The sequence below is a fragment of the Salvelinus namaycush genome, chromosome 1, assembly GCF_016432855.1.
Source record: "Salvelinus namaycush isolate Seneca chromosome 1, SaNama_1.0, whole genome shotgun sequence".
Taxonomy (NCBI): domain Eukaryota; kingdom Metazoa; phylum Chordata; class Actinopteri; order Salmoniformes; family Salmonidae; genus Salvelinus; species Salvelinus namaycush.
Window position 1 is genome coordinate 15085237 of NC_052307.1, and position 20028 is coordinate 15105264.

General features: G+C 41.8%; 1 protein-coding gene across 1 annotated transcript in view; it reads left to right on the forward strand.

Moving 5' to 3' along the window:
* Positions 1-19516, forward strand: part of med27 (mediator complex subunit 27) — a 102845-nt gene extending 83329 nt beyond the window's left edge. Inside the window, exons 5-8 of the mRNA XM_038995353.1 lie at positions 5369-5476; positions 13765-13806; positions 15011-15088; positions 18273-19516. Coding sequence (XP_038851281.1) covers positions 5369-5476; positions 13765-13806; positions 15011-15088; positions 18273-18407 — 363 coding nt within the window. The 3' untranslated portion in view covers positions 18408-19516. The remainder of the gene's footprint in view (positions 1-5368; positions 5477-13764; positions 13807-15010; positions 15089-18272) is intronic.
* Positions 19517-20028: the final 512 nt, after the last annotated feature.

Below are 20028 nucleotides of genomic sequence, written 5' to 3' on the forward strand. Positions count from 1 at the left end.
CACATGGAATAAACAAACATACAATCAATAATACAATAGAAAGAAAAAGAAAGTCTGTATACAGTGTGTGCAAATGGCGTGAGGAGGTTAGGCAATAAATAGGCCATAGTAGCAAAGTAATTACAATTTACAGATTAACGCTGGAGTGATAGATGAGCAGATGATGATGAGCAGATGATGGTGTGTAAGTAGTGATACTGGTGTGTAAAAGAGCAGCAAAGTAAATTAAAACAATATGGGGATGAGGTAGGTAGATTGGGTGGGCTATTTACAGATGGACTATGTACAGATGCAGCGATCGGTTGGCTGCTAAGATAGCTGATGTTTAAAGTTTGTGAGGGAATGTAAGTCTCCAGCTTCAGCAATTTTTGCAATTCGTTTCAGTCACTGGCAGCAGAGAACTGGAAGGAAAGGCGGCCAAAGGAGGTGTTGGCTTTGGGGATGACCCGTGAGATATACCTGCTGGAGCGCGTGCTACGGGTGGGTGTTGGTATCGTGACCAGTGAGCTGAGAAAAGGTGGAGCTTTACCTAGCATAGACTTATAGATGACCTGGAGCCAGTGGGTCTGGCGACGAATATGTAGCGAGGGCCAGCCGACTAGAGCATACAAGTCGCAGTGGTGGGTGGTATAAGGCGCTTTGGTAACAAAACGGATGGCACTGTGATAGACTGCATCCAATTTGCTGAGTAGAGTATTGGAAGCTATTTTGTAGATGACATCGCCGAATTCGAGGAACGGTAGGATAGTCAGTTTTACTAGGGTAAGTTTGGCGGCGTGAGTGAAGGAGGCTTTGTTGCGAAATAGAAAGCTGATTCTAGATTTGATTTTGGATTGGAGATCATGCTTCACCGTAGTGATGGTGCCAGGTTTCCTCCAGACGTGACGTGACGCTTGACATTCAGGCCAAAGAGTTCAATCTTGGTTTCATCAGACCAGAGTATCTTGTTTCTCATGGTCTGATAGTCCTTGAGGTGCCTGTTGGCAAACTCCAAGTGGGCTGTCATGTGCCTTTTACTGAGACAATTCCTTCGACCTCATGGCTTGGTTTTTGCTCTGCCATGCATCAACTGTGGGATCTAATATACAGTACCAGTCAATAGTTTGGACACACCTACTCATTCAAGAGTTTTTTCTTTATTTGTACTATTTTCTACATTGTAGAATAATAGTGAAGACATCAAAACTATGAAATAACATATGGAATCATCTAGTAACCAATATTTTATATTTTATATTCTTCAAAGTAGTCACTCTCTGCCTTGATGACAGCTTTGCGCGCTCTTGCTTTGCACATGCATTCTTTGCACACGTATTCTCTCAACCAGCTTCGCCTAGAATGCTTTTCCAACAGTCTTGAAGGATTTCCCACATATGCTGAGCACTTGTTGGCTGCTTGTCCTTCACTCTGCGATCCAACTCATCCCAAACCCTCTCAATTAGGTTGAGGTTGGGTGATTGTGGAGGCCAGGTCATCTGATGCAGCACTCCATCACTCTCCTTCTTGGTCATATCGCCCTTACACACCTGGAGGTGTGTTGGGTCATTGTCCTGTTGAAAAACAAATGATAGTTCCACTAAGCGCAAACTAGACGGGATGGCGTATCGCTGCGGAATACTGTGGTAGCAATGCTGGTTAAGTGTGCCTTAAATTCTAAATAAATCACTGACAGTGTCACCAGCAGTGCACCATCACACCACCTCCTCCATGCTTCACGGTGGGAACCACGAATGCGGAAATAATCAGTTTACCTGCTCTGCGTCTCACAAAGACATGGCTGTTGGAACCAAAAATCTCAAATTTGGACTCATCAGAACAATGGACAGATTTCCACCGTTCTTATATCCATTGCTTGTGTTTCTTGGCCCAAGCAAGTCTCTTCTTATTATTGGTGTCCTTTAGTAGTGGTTTCTTTGCAGCTAACAGACCATGAAGGTCTCCTCTGATATGTTGATGTGTCTGTTACTTGAACTCTGTGAAACATTTTATTTGGGCTGCAATCTGAAATGCAGTTAACTCTAATGAACTTATTCTCTGCAGCAGAGGTAACTCTGGGTCTTCCTTTCCTGTGGCGGTCCTCATGAGAGCCATTTTCACCATAGCGCTTGATGGTTTTTGCGTCTGCACTTGAAGAAAGTTTTATAGTCCTTGAAATTGTTTAACACTATTTTCTGTTTACTACATGATTCCGTATGTGTTATTTCATAGTTTTGATGTCTTCACTATTGTAGATTAAAATAAGAAAAAACCTGGAATGAGTAGGAATACAAACTTTTGACTGGTACTGTATGTAAATAAGATATTTCTGTTATTTATTTTAAATACATTTGCAAAAATGTCTAAAAAACAGTTTTTGCTTTGTCATTATGGGTTATTGTGTGTAGATAGATGAGGGGGGGGGGGAGTTATTTAATCCATTTTAGAATAAGGTTGTAACATAACAAAATGTGGAAAAGGGGAAGGAGTCTGAATACTTTTTGAATGTACTGTATATCAAATTTATTTATAAAGCCCTTTTTACATCAGCTGATATCTCAAAGTGCTGTACAGAAACCCATCCTAAAACCCCAAACAGCAAGCAATGCAGGTGTAGAAGCATGCCAGGTTCTTCATCCTCTAGTCAACTGTAATTTTAGCTGTTTACAAATAAATGTTTTTCTAGACTCCATATTGACTTGTGAGGTACATAAACTTCTGACAACTTTGATTCGGTGTGAACCGTCCATGTAATGATGATGATTGATTTGTTGTCAATTACAAACTTTCTTGCAGAATAATTTATAAATACTGAAAAGGCTACTAAAACTACAGAAAAGGCTCTTAAAATGGAGGATTTATTTGGATTTGCTGAAGTGAGCTTGTTGACTGTTTCTCAGACATGGGAGAAGTCAGTACTCAGTCATTCAGTCAATGTGTACTTGAGCCTCATGTCCTGGGCCTGGCCAGGGTAAAGCAGAGCAGAGAGCCAGGGCCCTGCCTTTATAAAAGGCCTGTCGTCAGTAATGTATTTTCCCTTTGAGCACCTGTCTTGGCAAGTAGCGAGCAGGCCGCCGGAGAGGTTTGACAGCCTTAGAGCCGCCCTGACATAGCCCAACCGCTAAAGACTGGAAAATGTGTGTTGCTGAGGAACCCTCATGAAATATGAATGGATGCTCCTGCGTTTTCTAGACATGTTTGATCACGTCAGAGAATTTTCTAGTCCACGCTCCTACGTTGAACTTAAAGGGGCCTTCCAGGTCTGCAGTATTCAATTGTTTCAAAATGTATTTTGGTGTGTCATCTCTCTGAAGGACTTTTTGAGAGACATGTGTGTACTTCTCTCAGTAGTGGTTCTGGGTTGATCCACAGTTTATCCTACATTGACTGGCCATGCAGCAAGACTTTCCTCCTCTCATCATACTGCATAAATACTGCATTTACCTAGTTAGCCTTGAACTGTTTTGGAACCATCACTGTCTTTTACTAGTCTGTGATAACACTTAACAGGAGTACGTTTCTCACTCGATGGGTTCAGGCGCTCCTTGAAATTTGTTTGCTGATCACCTCTCCAATTAGCTGGCTTACAAGAGATGTGGAAGTGACAAGCCTTTTACAGAAGCCTCTTAGGCCATCTAACAGGCCGTCTTCTGTGGAGAAACAAATTATTTTCAATGGTGATATTTTCTCCATTAATGGATTTATTCATTTATGCATGGAGGGTTGTTAGATTTTCTGTCACCGGACTTAAAAAGTGTCCTTTTGTTTTTTGTTTTGGTGTGCAGAACAATCCATCAAGTCAAATGTTTTTGAAGTGTTCGACAATGCTGGGGGGGTTTTCCTCACTGCACAAATTCAAATACCGACCACAGTAAGATGAACATTTTCTCTCATAGCTTAGAGCTTACAAATCCACTATGAACTGAAACTCTGATCAGTTTCCATTGTATTTAGAGCTAGAAAAACATCCAACTGGTCAATTATTTAATAAGAAACGATTTAATGAGTCATCTGAAATGACTATTGCAGATGTCTTGGGGGCACTTCATTTTACGGTACTGCTTCCACAATGTTTGTATGATATTAACAGGAAATGATCTGGCAACAAATGGATATGTTAGAATTCAACACAATTGGTAACTACTGTAACTGGTACTAAATTGTACCCATGAAACGGTTTAATGATTTAATTGGTTAGCTTATTACTGTGTAATGAACATGTTACCATGTAAGCCTACCATAAGGCTTTCACAGACTCCAAAACAATGTCAACACAATGTTCTCAGCTTGGGGAAGCCTGATGAAGACAATTTAGTTGTGAACGCTATACTATATTCATGAAAATAGTTTTTTTGTAGATATAGCCTAATGTCGAGGTAAATGGCTGGTAACATTCGTAAAAAAGACTGCCTCTGATTATTTAGGTCTTTAATTTATTGAAAAATCAATTTCAAAATGTGTAGGCCTACTTAGTATATTTTGTAACATGCAACCTCTTTTGAAACATCTTCTTTCTTTTCTCTCGAAGGTGTTGTTGCTCCGTTCATGCAAAGTTGTTCTGCTAAGTCTGCCATTGAATCCAACTGGCTTGTTTAAATGAAAGGTTTTCTCAGTCACCCCCTCTTTCTCATGTTTGAGTGGAGTCATGAAAGCCCTCCCAAATACTGTGCTCTCCCTGTCAGTCTGGGACCGTCTTCCCTCCCGTTCGCCAACTGAGCCGGAGCGCTGACTTGGATGAATAATTCCGACTGGGTAGAGCAGGCGATAAGCACCGCTCTTTTGTTCTAGGGACGCTGCTGCTGTTGGAACAGCTTTGACAAATAAAGCAAGGGTTTTTTCTCTTATCATTCTCCCCCTCTAACCCCTTCTCTCCCCCTATATCTCTCTCTCTCTCCTCTCTCTCTCTCTCCTCTCTCTCTTTCTCTCTCTCTCTCTCTCTCTCTCTCTCTTTCTCTCTCTCCCTTTTTCTCCATCTTTCCCTCTCTCTCCCTCCCTCCCTCTCTGGTACCTAAAGAGGTCAATTTCTGCTGTTTCTTTCTTATCCCCTGCTCTTACACAGAGATAGTCAAAGCCCTTTGTAAGCTTTACTCAGCCTTGAAAGATCAAGGTCAATATCTAACAGGGCACACTTTGCAACTCAGTAATTATGTATGTCAAGCGTGTGTCAGATGAAAAGAGGTGTCTGCTCTTTTCCAAGGTTAATTCACTGGAAAGTACAATAAGCCTATTGGGCCATCCAGTGGAGAGCACTGTAGGTTAACCTTCGCCTCAAGGGGAGAGTGAAGGGTAGAGAAGTCTAAGCACATTTCTTTGACATGGCAGTTGGTTAGGAGAGGTTTGAACAAGGCTTCATTTGTCGTTGTCTTTTCATCTCTGCTGTCTCTTCCTTTAGGTGACGTTGGGGAAGGTGCTGAAAGCCATTGTGGTGATGAGAAGCCTGTTCATAGACCGGACCATCGTGAGAGGATTCAGCGAGAATGTGTATTCTGAGGATGGCAAGGTATTGTGTTCAGGGTTAAAAGTGCCCAAACAGCTGGATTGGGTAGTACTGCATGAGATGGTGAGGTGCGACCCTCTCTCCATTGAAAAAATATGCATACGGTTTTACTTCACATAAGGTATTACTTCACATAAGGTATTACTTCACATAAGGTATTACTTTACATAAGGTGTTACTTTACATAAGGTGTTACTTTACATAAGGTGTTACTTTACATAAGGTATTACTTTTACACTCAGGTCAAGAGACGTCATACTAGGCATATTATCTGTACACATCCCAGGAGACTTCAGTCTAGAGGTCTTCACGGGTCCCAAAAATGTTGATCCATTCCGAAATAGATCCGTGGCTTTCCCACATGACCCAATATGCATCCCGGAGCCAACTAGGTAAAAAACATGTCGATGTGCCCTTGAGCATGGGCACTTAACCCTAATTGCTCCTTTAAATCACTCTGAATAAGAGTGTATGCTAAATAACTCAAATGTTTATAAAAAAAAAAAAAAATAAATAAAAAAAAAGCATAAATTCATTTTTTTAAGAGACCCATTCCGAATGGACCCTAGGACAGTTAGACCCGTTGCAAAAAGGCCTGTGGAAAAACAGACCCCAACAGACCTGTGCCGGTTCGGATCAGAGAGACCCATTCACTTCCGAGAGTAGAAAAAGAGAGAGAGAGAAACCTGCTAGCGCCATCAATAAACAAGCGATATTGGCCAAATGATTTACAGTTGGAAGTCGGAAGTTTACATACACCTTAGCCAAATACATTTAAACTCAGTTTTTCACAATTCCTGACATTTAATCTAAGTAATAATTCCCTGTCTTAAGTCAGTTAGGATCACCACTTTATTTTAAGAATGTGAAATGTCAGAATAATAGTAGAGAGATTGATTTAATTCCGCTTTTATTTCTTTCATCACATTCCCAGGGGGTCAGAAGTTTACATACAGTCAATTAATATTTGGTAGCATTGCCTTTAAATTGTTTAACTTGGGCCAAACGTTTCAGGTAGCCTTCCACAACCTTCCCACAATAAGTTGGGTGAATTTTGGCCCATTCCTCCTGACAGAGCTGGTGTAACTGAGTCAGGTTTGTAGGCCTCCTCGCTCGCACGCTTTTTCAGTTCTGCCCACAAATTTTCTATAGGATTGAGTTCAGGGCTTTGTGATGGCCACTCCAATACCTTGACTTTGTTGTCCTTAAGCCATTTTACCACAACTTTGGAAGTATGCTTGGGGTCATTGTCCATTTGGAAGACCCATTTGTGACCAAGCTTTAACTTCCTGACTGATGTCTTGATGTTTCTTCAATATATCCACATCATTTTCCTGCCTCATGAGGCCATAATTTTGTGAAGTGCACCAGTCTGTCCTGCAGCAAAGAACCCCCGGCTTGCAAGCATCTCCCTTTTTCCTCCAAACATAACGATGGTCATTATGGTCAAACGGTTCTATTTTTGGTTCATCAGACCAGAGGACATTTCTCCAAAAAGTACAAACTTTGTCCCTATGTGCAGTTGCAAACCGAAGTCTGGCTTTTTAAAATTTTATTATTATAATTTTTTCTCCCGTGGTATCCAATTGGTAGTAGTTAGTCTTGTCTCATCGCTGCAACTCCCATACGGACTCGGGAGAGGGGAAGGTCGAGAGCCATGCGTCCTCCGAAACACAACCCAACCAAGCCGCACTGCTTCTTGACACAATGCACATCCAACCCGGAAGCCAGCCGCCCCAATGTGTCGGAGGAAACACCGTACACCTGGCGACCTGGTCAGCGTGCACTGCGCCCGGCCCGACACAGGAGTCGCTAGTGCGCAATGAGACAAGGATATCCCTGCCTGCCAAACCCTCCCCGGACAACGCTGGGCCAATTGTGCGCCGCCTCATGGGCCTCCCGGTCGCGGCCAGGTGCGACAGAGCCTGAGCTCGATGCAGTGCCTTAGACCACTGCATCACCCGGGAGGCCTGTAGTCTGGTTTTTTTATGGCGGTTTTGGAGCAGTGGCTTCTTCCTTGCTGAGCGGCCTTTCATGTTATGTCGATATAGGACTCGTTTTACTGTGGATATAGATACTTTTGTACCTGTTTCCTCCAGCATCTTCACAAAGTCCTTTGCTGTTGTTCTGGGATCGATTTGCACTTTTCGCACCAAAGTACGTATCCTTCCTGAGCGGTATGACGGCTGCGGGGTCCCATGGTGTTTATATTTGCGTACTATTGTTTGTACAGATGAATGTGGTACCTTCAGGCGTTTGGAAATTGCTCCCAAGGATGAACCAGACTTGTGGAGGTCTACAATTTTTTTCTGAGGTCTTGGCTGATTTCTTTTGATTTTCCCATGATGTCAAGCAAAGAGGCACTGAGTTTGAAGGTAGGCCTTGAAATACATCCACAGGTGCACCTCCAATTGACTCAAATGATGTCAATTAGCCTATCAGAAGCTTCTAAAGCCATCACATCATTTTATGGAATTTTCCAAGCTGTTTAAAGGCACAGTCAACTTAGTGTATGTAAACTTCTGACCCACTGGAATTGTGATACAGTGAAATCATCTGTAAACAATTGTTGGAAAAATTACTTGTCATGCACAAGGTAGATGTCCTAACCTACTTGCCAAAACTATAGTTCGTTAACGATAAATTTGTGGAGTGGTTGAAAAACAAGTTTTAAAGACTCCAACCTACATTTATGTAAACTATAACAAATTATTTAAAAAACTATTTATTGTGTTTAAATGTGTAGGATATTCAAAACTTTATAGCCCATTGTTTTATGGGGTTTACTTTCTTAAAACAATAATTGACCACCTCCCGGTTCAGCTGTCAGAAATGTTTGCGCTAAATGCATCAAGACATTGCATACATATAGGCCTAGGAGTCCACTGTATGATATTCATCAAAATGGACTGAATCACTGAGCTGACAAGGTAGAAATCTGTTATGCCCCTGAACAAGGCAGTTAACCCAATGTTCCCCGGTAGGCCGTCATTGTAAATAGGAATTTGTTCTTAACTGACTTGCCTAGTTAAATAAAGGTTAAATAAATATATAGCCATACCACACCTTGACGATGGATCCTTAACTTTATTAGGGTAATATTGGGTAATATCAAAAGTAAGGCATCTTTGTTAATACGGAAAATACAAACAGGTTATTGCGTCATTAAATACAGTTTTGCATCTCGCCCCTCCTTTTCATGGTTTGAGTGCGTGTGCGAGTAGCCTACCGGCAACACAACATTAGAGTTGGAACTGTTAATAGGCTTAGGCCTATATTGCAGCATTTACCAACAAAGGTGTGTTTCTACCGCAGGCCTAAAAAACATGAGCTGGCGCACACCCCAAAAAATGAGTTTGTGTGGCGGTGCTGACTAACGGAAAATAAACTAAACTATCAAAATAGTCGCACTCTCCATATATTAACTCCCAATAATTTATTGGGTATTTACCAATGTTTCGACATAACTGTGCCACCTTCTGTGATGGCCTACCCAACAAATGACTGCAATAGGCTAAAGTTATTTATTTTACAACAGGCTTACTTTTAATCTGAAATTAAAAAGACAGTTCGAACTTAATTTTGCCAACAAAAATGTCGCAACAAAAACACTTTGAGCATATTTAAAGAACTGGCTCTTAAATAGGCCAATAATAATGATGATGAGAAACCAAATTATAATAAATAAATCAAAGTTAGAAAATTGCATCAAACCTGAATAGCGAGTTGAATACAGTCCATTTGGCCACGCCAACCTTTTTCTCGTCTTTGTTCACTCACAGAGATTCCCCTTGTCGGCTTCTTTTCACTATACTCTTTCTCCTCTAGCTTTCGTTGAACTTCATTAAAAATGTCCTCCATCTTTGCAATCAACAGCCGCAGACACGTGTGAGGCGAGTGGCCTGAACCAGGTTCAGCTGGACATAAGCTATACGTTTTATTGAGTTGCTATTGGCTGACACAGATAACAAGTTCACACAATTGTCATCACCTCACACATTAAATTAAGAGGACGGGTCCAGTCGGTAAATCAATTTTAATTGCACATACCTGAGACCTGTAGCCAATATACACTATATATACAAAAGTATGTGGGCCCACCTTCAAATTAGTGCATTCGGCTATTTCAGTCAACCCCGTTGCTGACAGGTGTATAAAATTGAGCACACAGCCATGCAATCTCCATGGACAAACATTGGCAGTAGAATGGCCTAAATGAAGAGCTCAGTGACTTTCAATGTGGCACCTCATAGGATGCCCTTTCCAACAAGTCAGTTTGTCAAATTTCTGCCCTGCTAGAATTGCTCTGGTCGACTGTAAGTGCTGTTATTGTGAAGTGGAAACATCTAGGAGCAAAAACGTCTTAGCTGCGAAGTGGTGGGCCACACAAGCTCACAGAACGGGACCACTGAAGCGCGTAGCGCATAAAAATTGTCTGTCCTCGGTTGCAACACTCACTACCGAGTTCCAAACTGCCTCTGTAAGCAACGTCAGCACAAGAACTGTTCATCGGGAGCTTAATGAAATGGTTTTCCATGGCCAAGCAGCTGCCAACACGCCTAAGATCACAATGCGCAATGAAAAAGTGTTGGCTGGAGTGGTGTAAAGCTCACCGCCGTTGGACTCTATAGCAGTGAAAATGCTTTCTCTGGAGTGATGATTCGTGCTTCGCCATCTGGCTGTCTGACGGACGGGTCTGGGTTTGGCAGATGCCAGGAGAACGCTACCTCCCCGAACTGTAAAGTTTGGTGGAGGAAGAAAAATTGTGTTGGGGCTGTTTTTCATGGGTCAGGCTAGGTCCCTTAGTCCCAGTGAAGGGAAATCTTAACGCTACAGCATACAATGACATTCTAGACAATTCTGTGCTTCCAACTTTGTGGCAACAGTTTGGGGAAGGCCCTTTCCTGTTTCAGCATGACAATGTCCCCGTGCACAAAGCGAGGTCCATACAGAAGTACCTTTGTCGAGATCCACAAACTTTTGGTCATGTAGTGTATTCGACTCGACCCAGATCCGAGACAGAAGTCTGAATTTAGGAACCACTCGGGTCCTGGGTCAGATCTCAGAGTTTCTGGTCTATTGGACCTGTGAAGACCTCTACTTCAGTCTACTTGAGACTGTCCTGGCTACAATGAAGGATCCCTCTGGGCTATGTATTCAAGTGACCTCATATAGCCTTTTATACAATGGGGCTGATGGTCTCCAGCTGCTAACGTAAGACGATACAATCCAGGATCTGGACCTCCATTCCTCATTGTCAGTTTTCTGTTGGCGCGGCTGAATAATTTAGGTGACCACTTCCTCTCTTGCACACTCACATGAAAAACTTGTAAAGGATAGGTGACATTGGCTTTCCTCTACGATTTCCACTCTATCAGATTCAACATTAATCCCTAATTAATTTTGAATGTGGCTCTGTGTTGGTGTTTCGCCCTCACTCAGCCAGAGAGTAAGGACTCTTTGAACTGACATCAATATTAGGAGGCCATCAAAGCCACAGAGAACCTTGATCACCATTAATTATGCCAATTTGAATGGTAGACTTCTGAACCTCCTGCCAGAACAATGCTGTCTGATGTACTCAACTGTGTGTGTGTGTGTGTGTGCGTGCGTGCGTGCGTCCGTGCATTTAGTGTTTCAAATCGAGCTCTCACATACACTACCGTTCAAAAGTTTAGGGTCACTTAGAAATGTTCTTGTTTTTGAAAGAAAAGCAAAAAAAATTGTCCATTAAAATAACACTAAATTGATCGGAAATACAGTGTAGACATTGTTAATGTTGTAAATTACTATTGTAGCCGGTAACAGCAGATTATTTATGGAATATCTACATAGGCGTACAGAGGCCCATAATCAGCAACCATCATTCCTGTGTTCCAATGGCAAGTTGTGTTAGCTAATCCAAGTTTATAATTTTAAAAGGCTAATTGATTATTAGAAAACCCTTTTGCAATTATGTTAGCACAGCTGAAAGCTGTTGTCCTGATTTAAAGAAGCAATAAAACTGGCCTTCTTTAGACTAGTTGAGTATCTGGAGCATCAGCATTTGTGGGTTCGATTACAGGCTCAGAATGGCCAGAAACAAAGCGCTTTTCTTCTGAAACTCGTCAGACTATTCTTGTTCTGAGAAATGAAGGCAATTCCATGCGAGAAATTGCCAAGAAACTGAAGATCTGGTATAACACTGTGTGCTACTCCCTTCACAGAACAGCGCAAACTGTCTCTAACCACAATAGAAAGAGGAGTGGGAGGCCCCGTTTCACAACTGAGCAAGAGGACAAGTACGTTACAGTGTCTAGTTTGAGAAACAGACGCCTCACAAGTCCTCAACTGGCAGCTTCATTAAATAGTACCCGCACAACACCAGTCTCAACGTCAACAGTGAAGAGGCGACTCCGGGATGCTTCTATAATTTAGCCCAAACAACTACCTCTCCCCCTACTGTATTTATTTATTTATTAATTTTGCTGCTTTGCACCCCATTATTTCTATCTCTACTTTGCACATTCTTCCCCTGCAAATCTACCATTCCAGTGTTTTACTTGCTATATTGTATTTACTTCGCCACCATGGCCTTTTTTTTGCCTTTACCTCATCTCACCTCATTTGCTCACATTGTATATAGACTTATTTTTCTACTGTATGTTTGTTTTACTCCATGTGTAACTCTGTGTTGTTGTCTGTGTCGAACTTCTTTGCTTTATCTTGGCCAGGTCGCAATTGTAAATGAGAACTTGTTCTCAACTTGCCTACCTGGTTATATAAAGGTGGGGGGAAAAAATGAATGAAAAAAAATAGAACCTGTAATCGAACCCACAAATGCTGATGCTCCAGATACACAACTAGTCTAAAGAAGGCCAGTTTTATTGATTCTTTAATCAGAACAACAGTTTTCAGCTGTGGTAACATAATCGCAAAATACTTTTCTAATGATAAACTTGGATTAGCTGACACAACATGCCATTGGAACACAGGAGTGATGGTTACTGATAATGGGTCTCTGTACGCCCATGTAGATATTCCATAAAAAGCAGCCGTTTCCAGCTACAATAGTCATTTACAACATTAACAATGTCTACACTGTTTTTCTGATCAATTTGTTGTTATTTTAATGGACAAAGAATGTGCTTTTCTTTCAAAAACAAGGACATTTCTAAGTGACCCCAAACTTTTGAACGGTAGTGTAGATGTAACTGCCACAACTACCCAGGGTACTTTATAGAGATAATGTGCTCCATGGAAAATGTTTTGAAGTCCAGACATTCCCAAAGCTCCACCTAGGATGAGTTAGACAGACACAACAGCAACTAGGGTTTTGTTTAGGATGTCTCGCACCCCCGCCCCTCAGGCTCCAACATCCCTATTTCTGCCATTTTCTCCACTAATTATCATACGGTAAGAAGCAGCAGGAGCAGCAAGCTGAACCTTCTAGCATACAGAGAGAGGGGGAAAAGTAGAAGGAAAACTGCACTATCAAAGGAGGGCTTCAAAGACTATCGAAGGCATCTCTTGGGTAATTTGTGATCCTGTATTATTTTCCCTTCAAAGGGTCTCTGTGTGTCGGTAGTGGGTAAAGGGACAGAGGGGGATTGAATCCGATTTCTCTAATAAATGCTGACACCAGGCCTGTTTGATATTAGTTTCAGGGTAGTGTTTTGATTTGCTATCGCCTTTTGAAACTGTTTGGACGACCTTCGCACAATCTCCTGCCCTTCTCTCCCAGTTCACTGAAGGACCATGCATGTCACAGGACACCAGGGGAGCAAGAAGAGAGGAGTCATTTGAACTTAAAATATAGACCTGATCAAATTATCAATACAATGTTAATGAATGGTATTACAAAGATTATAGACTTAAGTGAAAGTTGGTGTAGTCCAGAGGTATTTAACTCTTACCGAATGAAGTCCAGAGCCTGCTGTTTTTTATTCATTTATTTCCCCCCACCTTTATTTAACCAGGTAGGCCAGTTGAGAACAAGTTATTGTTTACAACTTTTCTGTTCTACCTGATAATGAATGGCACACACCTGGTGTCCCAGGTCTAAATCAGTCCCTGATTAGAACATTGAAAAAATGCAGTGGAACTGGCTTCGAAGTCCATAGTTGAGTTTGAGGGGTGAGGTCAGTCTTGATGACGACTACACGTGTACTCCAATCTCATTGTTCTAAATATTCAAAATGAACACTTGCTGTGATTTGTATTGTATACAACTGAAGAAAATAATGTGTGTGGATTTGAAAATGTACAATTGATTACATAGATATGAGAATAATATCATTTTATCTCCTCAGCTGGATATCTGGTCAAAGTCAAACTATCAGGCATTTCAAAAGGTGAGACCCTATCTCTATGTTTACTCCAAATGGAGATACAATGCACAACCTGAGGAACTCACGAGTAGTCATATAGTTCTCCGTATTGTGGAACCCTCTGTCTCTCTCCCGTTGGGCCAGCTGTTGCTGTGTGTTCTCTCCCACTTGTCAAGCCCTGTCATACCAAAATGTACTCTGTTTCCGGTCGGATTTCATTTCAAACTCATTTCTGGCGAGCATATGGGGGTTATGAGTCGTCCTCACTTCCCTCTCATCCTCCCTGACCAAATCTCATCAGGTGGAGTCATCGCCATGGCAGCATACGGGCAGCCAGAAAGCCACACACACCAACGACTGGGATGGAGCCAGCATTAATAGAAAGAGGGCCCCCAATTGTGTTTTTCATAGAGAATTGTCACTTGTGCACCCTGGCTGTTCAAAGCACAGTATGTTTTATTTCTTGATCTCATCCTAATGCTAAGTCAAACAGACCGTGAGGAAGGAGAGAGAGGGAGGATGGCACCTCTCAGCTTCCCCCTCCCATCTGTCACTGCACAGGTCTGACTTGTCACCAAAGCCTCTTTGTTAACCGCCCAGTCATATCCTTACATCTTCTTTGAGGAGAAAGGCCCCCCCCCCCCCCCCCCTTCTGTTTTGATATGTTTTCCCTGTGCATTTAGTGAACTATATGCCTGCCATGTGTTGCTAATAGCCGTGTCCCTCATGCTTTGCCAGATGGTAAAAATGTAATAGCAGTGGACATATTGACTGGACACAGAATAAAACAATACTAGCTACATCGACAGAAGAACTTAGTTACGTAATAGATGGCCCACAGATAATTGCATGTGGGATGAATATTTGATTTTGATCAAAGTATTAAGAATAATAAGAAACCCAGTCACTGCCAAGTGAATGTGTAGGAGGGAGAGATGGATACAGTATACGCTATGATTAGTATTGCTCCAATGACAACCATGCAGTAGTCTACCAGAACTCTTTTAGTTATTTTAAAAGTGAGTAATAAGTACTCTGTCTTTGAAAACATCTTGTTTTACTTGACCGCTTGTATTGATTATGTTATGTAATGCTTGCTCATAAAACCATATTGAATTGAAAATGAACTGGCAGGCTTAATGTGATTTTATTGTTTCAGGTTTAGCAGAGAAAATTGGAATGTTCTCAAATGTTCATGTGTTTTTACAAGCCCCGTTTTCTCTCTGAGGTTACGGATCACGCCACCACTGCTCTGCTGCACTACCAACTTCCACAAATGCCCGACGTGGTGGTACGGTCCTTCATGGTGAGCACATTCACAAAGCAAACTCTACATAACCCTCTCCCACCCTGTGTCTGAGCTCCTCTACTTGATAATCCACTCTGTCTTTTGTCCCATATCTTCACCATGTACACATAGCCGATGGATTGCACTGGCATTGTTAGTCAGTCCAGGCATCTTATCACACAGTACTGTAACAGTACCTCATTTGATTTAAAACTCTGAGACTAATTTTTGATAAGGGGAGGAGGGGGCTGAAAATTGTCAGGCTATTACTGAATAACTACTGGTTGAGTCGGACAAAGCTTCCATTTCTCACTGACGCTAGTAGCCAGTCACCACATAGAGTCCAATTGAGGAGGTACCTCGGGAAGCATAGAAAATACTTGTTATTGTGTGATGTATCAGGTACCATCGGATGTTCTTACTCCTGGCTTCCCGGAGTGCAGGGCGGGGTTATATATTAGTGTTTTAGTCTTTAAATAGCCCGACTGTCCACTCTGTAGACCCATGCTCTTAGTGCTGAAGTGAGGGAGATTGATTAGCTCCGGTGCTGAAAATCAATGAGATACTATTTTGATCTGGCCCGGGCCAGGGTGTGGGGGCTAGGTAGCACCGGGAGGGGTTTCAAACAGACGGCTCGGCTTCAGGGCCAACAGCGGGGCGCCTCCTTTACTGACCTGTCCTCATTTACAGCTTGACACTGTCCAGAAAGACATGATCACTACGTACCCAGACATCACCATGTTTTGAAACATCTTAAGACATCTTAAAAAGTCAAGACATCTTTAAGGTGCATCTATAGACTGTCTCAATACGTCTTAAGACAATCTTAGAATGAATGAGACGTTTCAAGGCACTATAAATAGTATTTATATGGTTTAGTTGTTTACTTATTGATTCCATGTATGTCTTGTAGTGATTTGGCAATCACTTACTCATTGCTAGCACAAACTTTACAAAAAAATCTGTTTAAAACAGATCACTTCAACACTTGCAGGATACCTCTGATGTGCTAGAGTAGGACCTAAGAACAGTGAAATACAATATTACATTTAAGTATGTGATTATTTCTCAATAGATGTAAATATTCAGATAGAAAAGATGGGCAAGAGTCCAGGCTCTGTCGCAGCCGGCCACAACCGGGAGACCCATGGGACTGCGCACAATTGGCCCAGCGTCGTCCGGGTTAGGGGAGGGTTTGGCGGGCAGGGATGTTCTTGTACCATCGCGCACTAGGGACTCCTGTGGTAGGCCGGACGTAATGCAGGCTGACACGGTCGCCAGGTGTACAGTAATTCCTCCGACACATTGGTGCTGCTGGCTTCCGGGTTAAGTGGGCGTTGTGTCAAGAAGCAGTGCGGCTTGGTTGGGTTGTATTTCGGAGGATGCACAGCTCTCGACCTTCGCCTCTCCCGAGTCCGTAGGGGAGTTGCAACGATGGGACAAGATTGTAACTATCAATTGGATACCACGAAATTGGGAGAAAAAAGGGGTAAAAAAAATGTTTGATATAGAAAAGAATAGATGGTCATGATAGGAAACTAAATGTATAGAGTCTTAGAAATAGATGGTCATGATAGGAAGCTAAATCTACAGATTCATAGAAGTAGATGGTCATGATAGGAAACTAAATGTATAGAGTCTTAGAAATAGATGGTCATGATAGGAAACTAAATGTATAGAGTCTTAGAAATAGATGGTCATGATAGGAAGCTAAATCTACAGATTCATAGAAGTAGATGGTCATGATAGGAAACTAAATGTATAGAGTCTTAGAAATAGATGGTCATGATAGGAAGCTAAATCTACAGATTCATAGAAGTAGATGGTCATGATAGGAAACTAAATGTATAGAGTCTTAGAAATAGATGGTCATGATAGGAAGCTAAATCTACAGATTCATAGAAGTAGATGGTCATGATAGGAAACTAAATGTATAGAGTCTTAGAAATAGATGGTCATGATAGGAAGCTAAATCTACAGATTAATAGAAGTAGATGGTCATGATAGGAAGCTAAATGTACAGATTAATAGAAGTAGATGGTCATGATAGGAAGCTAAATGGACAGATTAATAGAAGTAGATGGTCATGATAGGAAGCTAAATGGACAGATTAATAGAAGTAGATGGTCATGATAGGAAGCTAAATGGACAGATTAATAGAAGTAGATGGTCATGATAGGAAGCTAAATGGACAGATTAATAGAAGTAGATGGTCATGATAGGAAGCTAAATGGACAGATTAATAGAAGTAGATGGTCATGATAGGAAGCTAAATGGACAGATTAATAGAAGTAGATGGTCATGATAGGAAGCTAAATGGACAGATTAATAGAAGTAGATGGTCATGATAGGAAGCTAAATGGACAGATTAATAGAAGTAGATGGTCATGATAGGAAGCTAAATGGACAGATTAATAGAAGTAGATGGTCATGATAGGAAGCTAAATGGACAGAGTTCTTGTGATGTTGCTTCCAGAGGCAGTTTGGAAGTCGGTAGTGAGTGTTGCAACCGAAGACAGACGTTTCAGCATTCGGTGGTCCTGTTCTCTAAGCTAAAAGTAAAGGGGTGTGAGTACTTCCTGAAGGTACTGTTTGTCTGCAATCAATCCTGTTTAAAGGAACAGTTGGCCTAAGTCGAGTCTTAAATAGCTACTAAAACAGTCAAACAAATATGGCTTTTCTGCACCTTTTTCTCAGTTGCTATTCCATAGGCTTGCAGAGACATTTCTCTCTCCTTACACATAACTGTATGTAGCCTTCTGGTTGCAGAGCTAACCTGAGATTGTTGTAATGGGTATTTTCTCACGCTTCCCAGTGAGAGTGGTGAACATTACCCTGGCTGGTGATGAATCTTGGAGCGAGGTTTTAATCCTCTAGATTGATGGTGCCAGTGAATGTGTTCTGCCAGGTGTGTGACTGAGAGGGAGGTGTGGCTGGCTGGAGCCCACTGACTGGCTGGGAGAGACAGCGGTGAGGGGGCCCAAGCAGGATCAACCCATTTCACCTCCCTGGGTTGATCAACCGCAGGCCCCCACATTGGGTCTCTCTCATCATTGTCAGCACATATGCTCATTGTAGTGGCCATCATTGAGTTTTGATTCAAAATTTGATGTTTTACTAGAATCAGTCTATTGGTGAATCCTCCTGACTAATATATCACTGTCCTCCTGCCTGAATGTCCCTTTTCTGCTCTCCTCGGCAGACCTGGCTAAGAAGCTACATCAAGCTGTTCCAGACCCCGTGTCAGCGCTGTGGAAAGTTCCTGCAGGAGGGACTTCCCCCGACCTGGAGAGACTTTCGTACCCTGGAGGCCTTCCACGACACGTGCAGGCAATGAGGAAACGGTGGGGGAAAAGTTCCACTGGAAACTGCTCTGACAACTCATCTGATAAGACAAGAGCATGGCAAGACTTCACCTTCTCTTCAACCTCTGTCTACATTGTGCATGTAGAGCAACAACCCCGGGATGTATAGACTGTCATGCCTGGCTGTCCACTTCCTGGTTGAATAGGCAGCAGGCAGCTGACTGGGTTGGACTGGGATGGAGAGAGGGCTCCAGTAAGTAGGGGGAATTCCAGTTTACAGACGTCAACATCAGAATTAAAATCTGCCAAGACTGCCACCGTTGACTCTTTCATCATTAACATGACATGAATGTTGTTTAGGTCTGTAAGTCCCCCCTCCCCCGCTGTGTATGATGACGTCATATTAATGAGTCTACCTTTAACCTAATCTCACACAGCTGACCAAATGTTTGCCTTCTAGAGAAATGTTCATTGCTCCTACTCCAGTCCCCTGGTCGTGCCTTTTCTTCTGTTCCACCCAACTCTCCAAATAACAAAATAAAAAGTTATTTTGCATCAAAGGTAGAGCGAACATATTCATGCCTCAAATCTTGTGCCGTTTTTTGGCATTGTGTTGTAATTGGTCACTTTTATACAGGAGCCGGGTTTAATATTTCTTGATCTATGCTGGATATGTGGAGGGAAAAGTATTTTTTGTGAGGTGGTAGTTAAAAAGTCAACTTCTGTAAGTAGGTCATGACCCTTAGGTATTTAGATGGCAAGCGAAGGGAATTGCTAATTTTGTACAGATGTAATATCTTAATTTTATCACCCTATTGCAGGAGAACTTTCATGCAATGCAGGAAATGTTTAACTTGTAGGCTATTTGAGGTTTTAAAAGTTTGTAATTGCCATTTAGAAGTTTGACTTGATTTTACCTGCCAAAAAAATTTATCAACCCCTACAATAATGTCCATGAATTATAATCCACATAATTTCAGTTTCCTGTTGCTGCAGGATTATTTTCTTGCTGTAGCAAACTGGCTCAAATGAAGATCCTACATCTGTAGAATTAGGCGCCTGCCTTTTTGTACATTTTCAAAAGAATCTGTCTTTTTTTATAACCGTTGTCTAAATAAAGTACAGAATTGTTTTAATTGTAGCCGTCTGTCATCTTATCTCAATCTTCTGGAGGATGGAGGAAAGAGTCTTATCAATTCACAACACATTTTGAATATCTCTAGTCTTCAATGTTGTTCATCAATTTTCAGATTAGACATTACACATGCATTTCATCATTCATGGGGCTCTTTGTGACTGTGAACAGCAGTTATCAAGGATCCTTGGCACATTCTCAAAGAGCATACCGTTCACAGTCAAATGTAGTCTAAATGTTTTACACCACACGCAAAACTGAAATACTGAACCAAGGTAACAACACTCTCCAAACGAAACACTTTGTTGCACAGTTTTGAAAAAACAATGCGTTTACGTGAGGGATTGAGATTGCATGAAGAGTGAAAGTGGAATGGGCCATTGTTTAGTAACCTCCCCAGTACAGTACGGACATTGTTTAGTAACCTCCCCAGTACAGTACGGACATTGTTTAGTAACCTCCCCAGTACAGTACGGACATTGTTTAGTAACCTCCCCAGTACAGTACGGACATTGTTT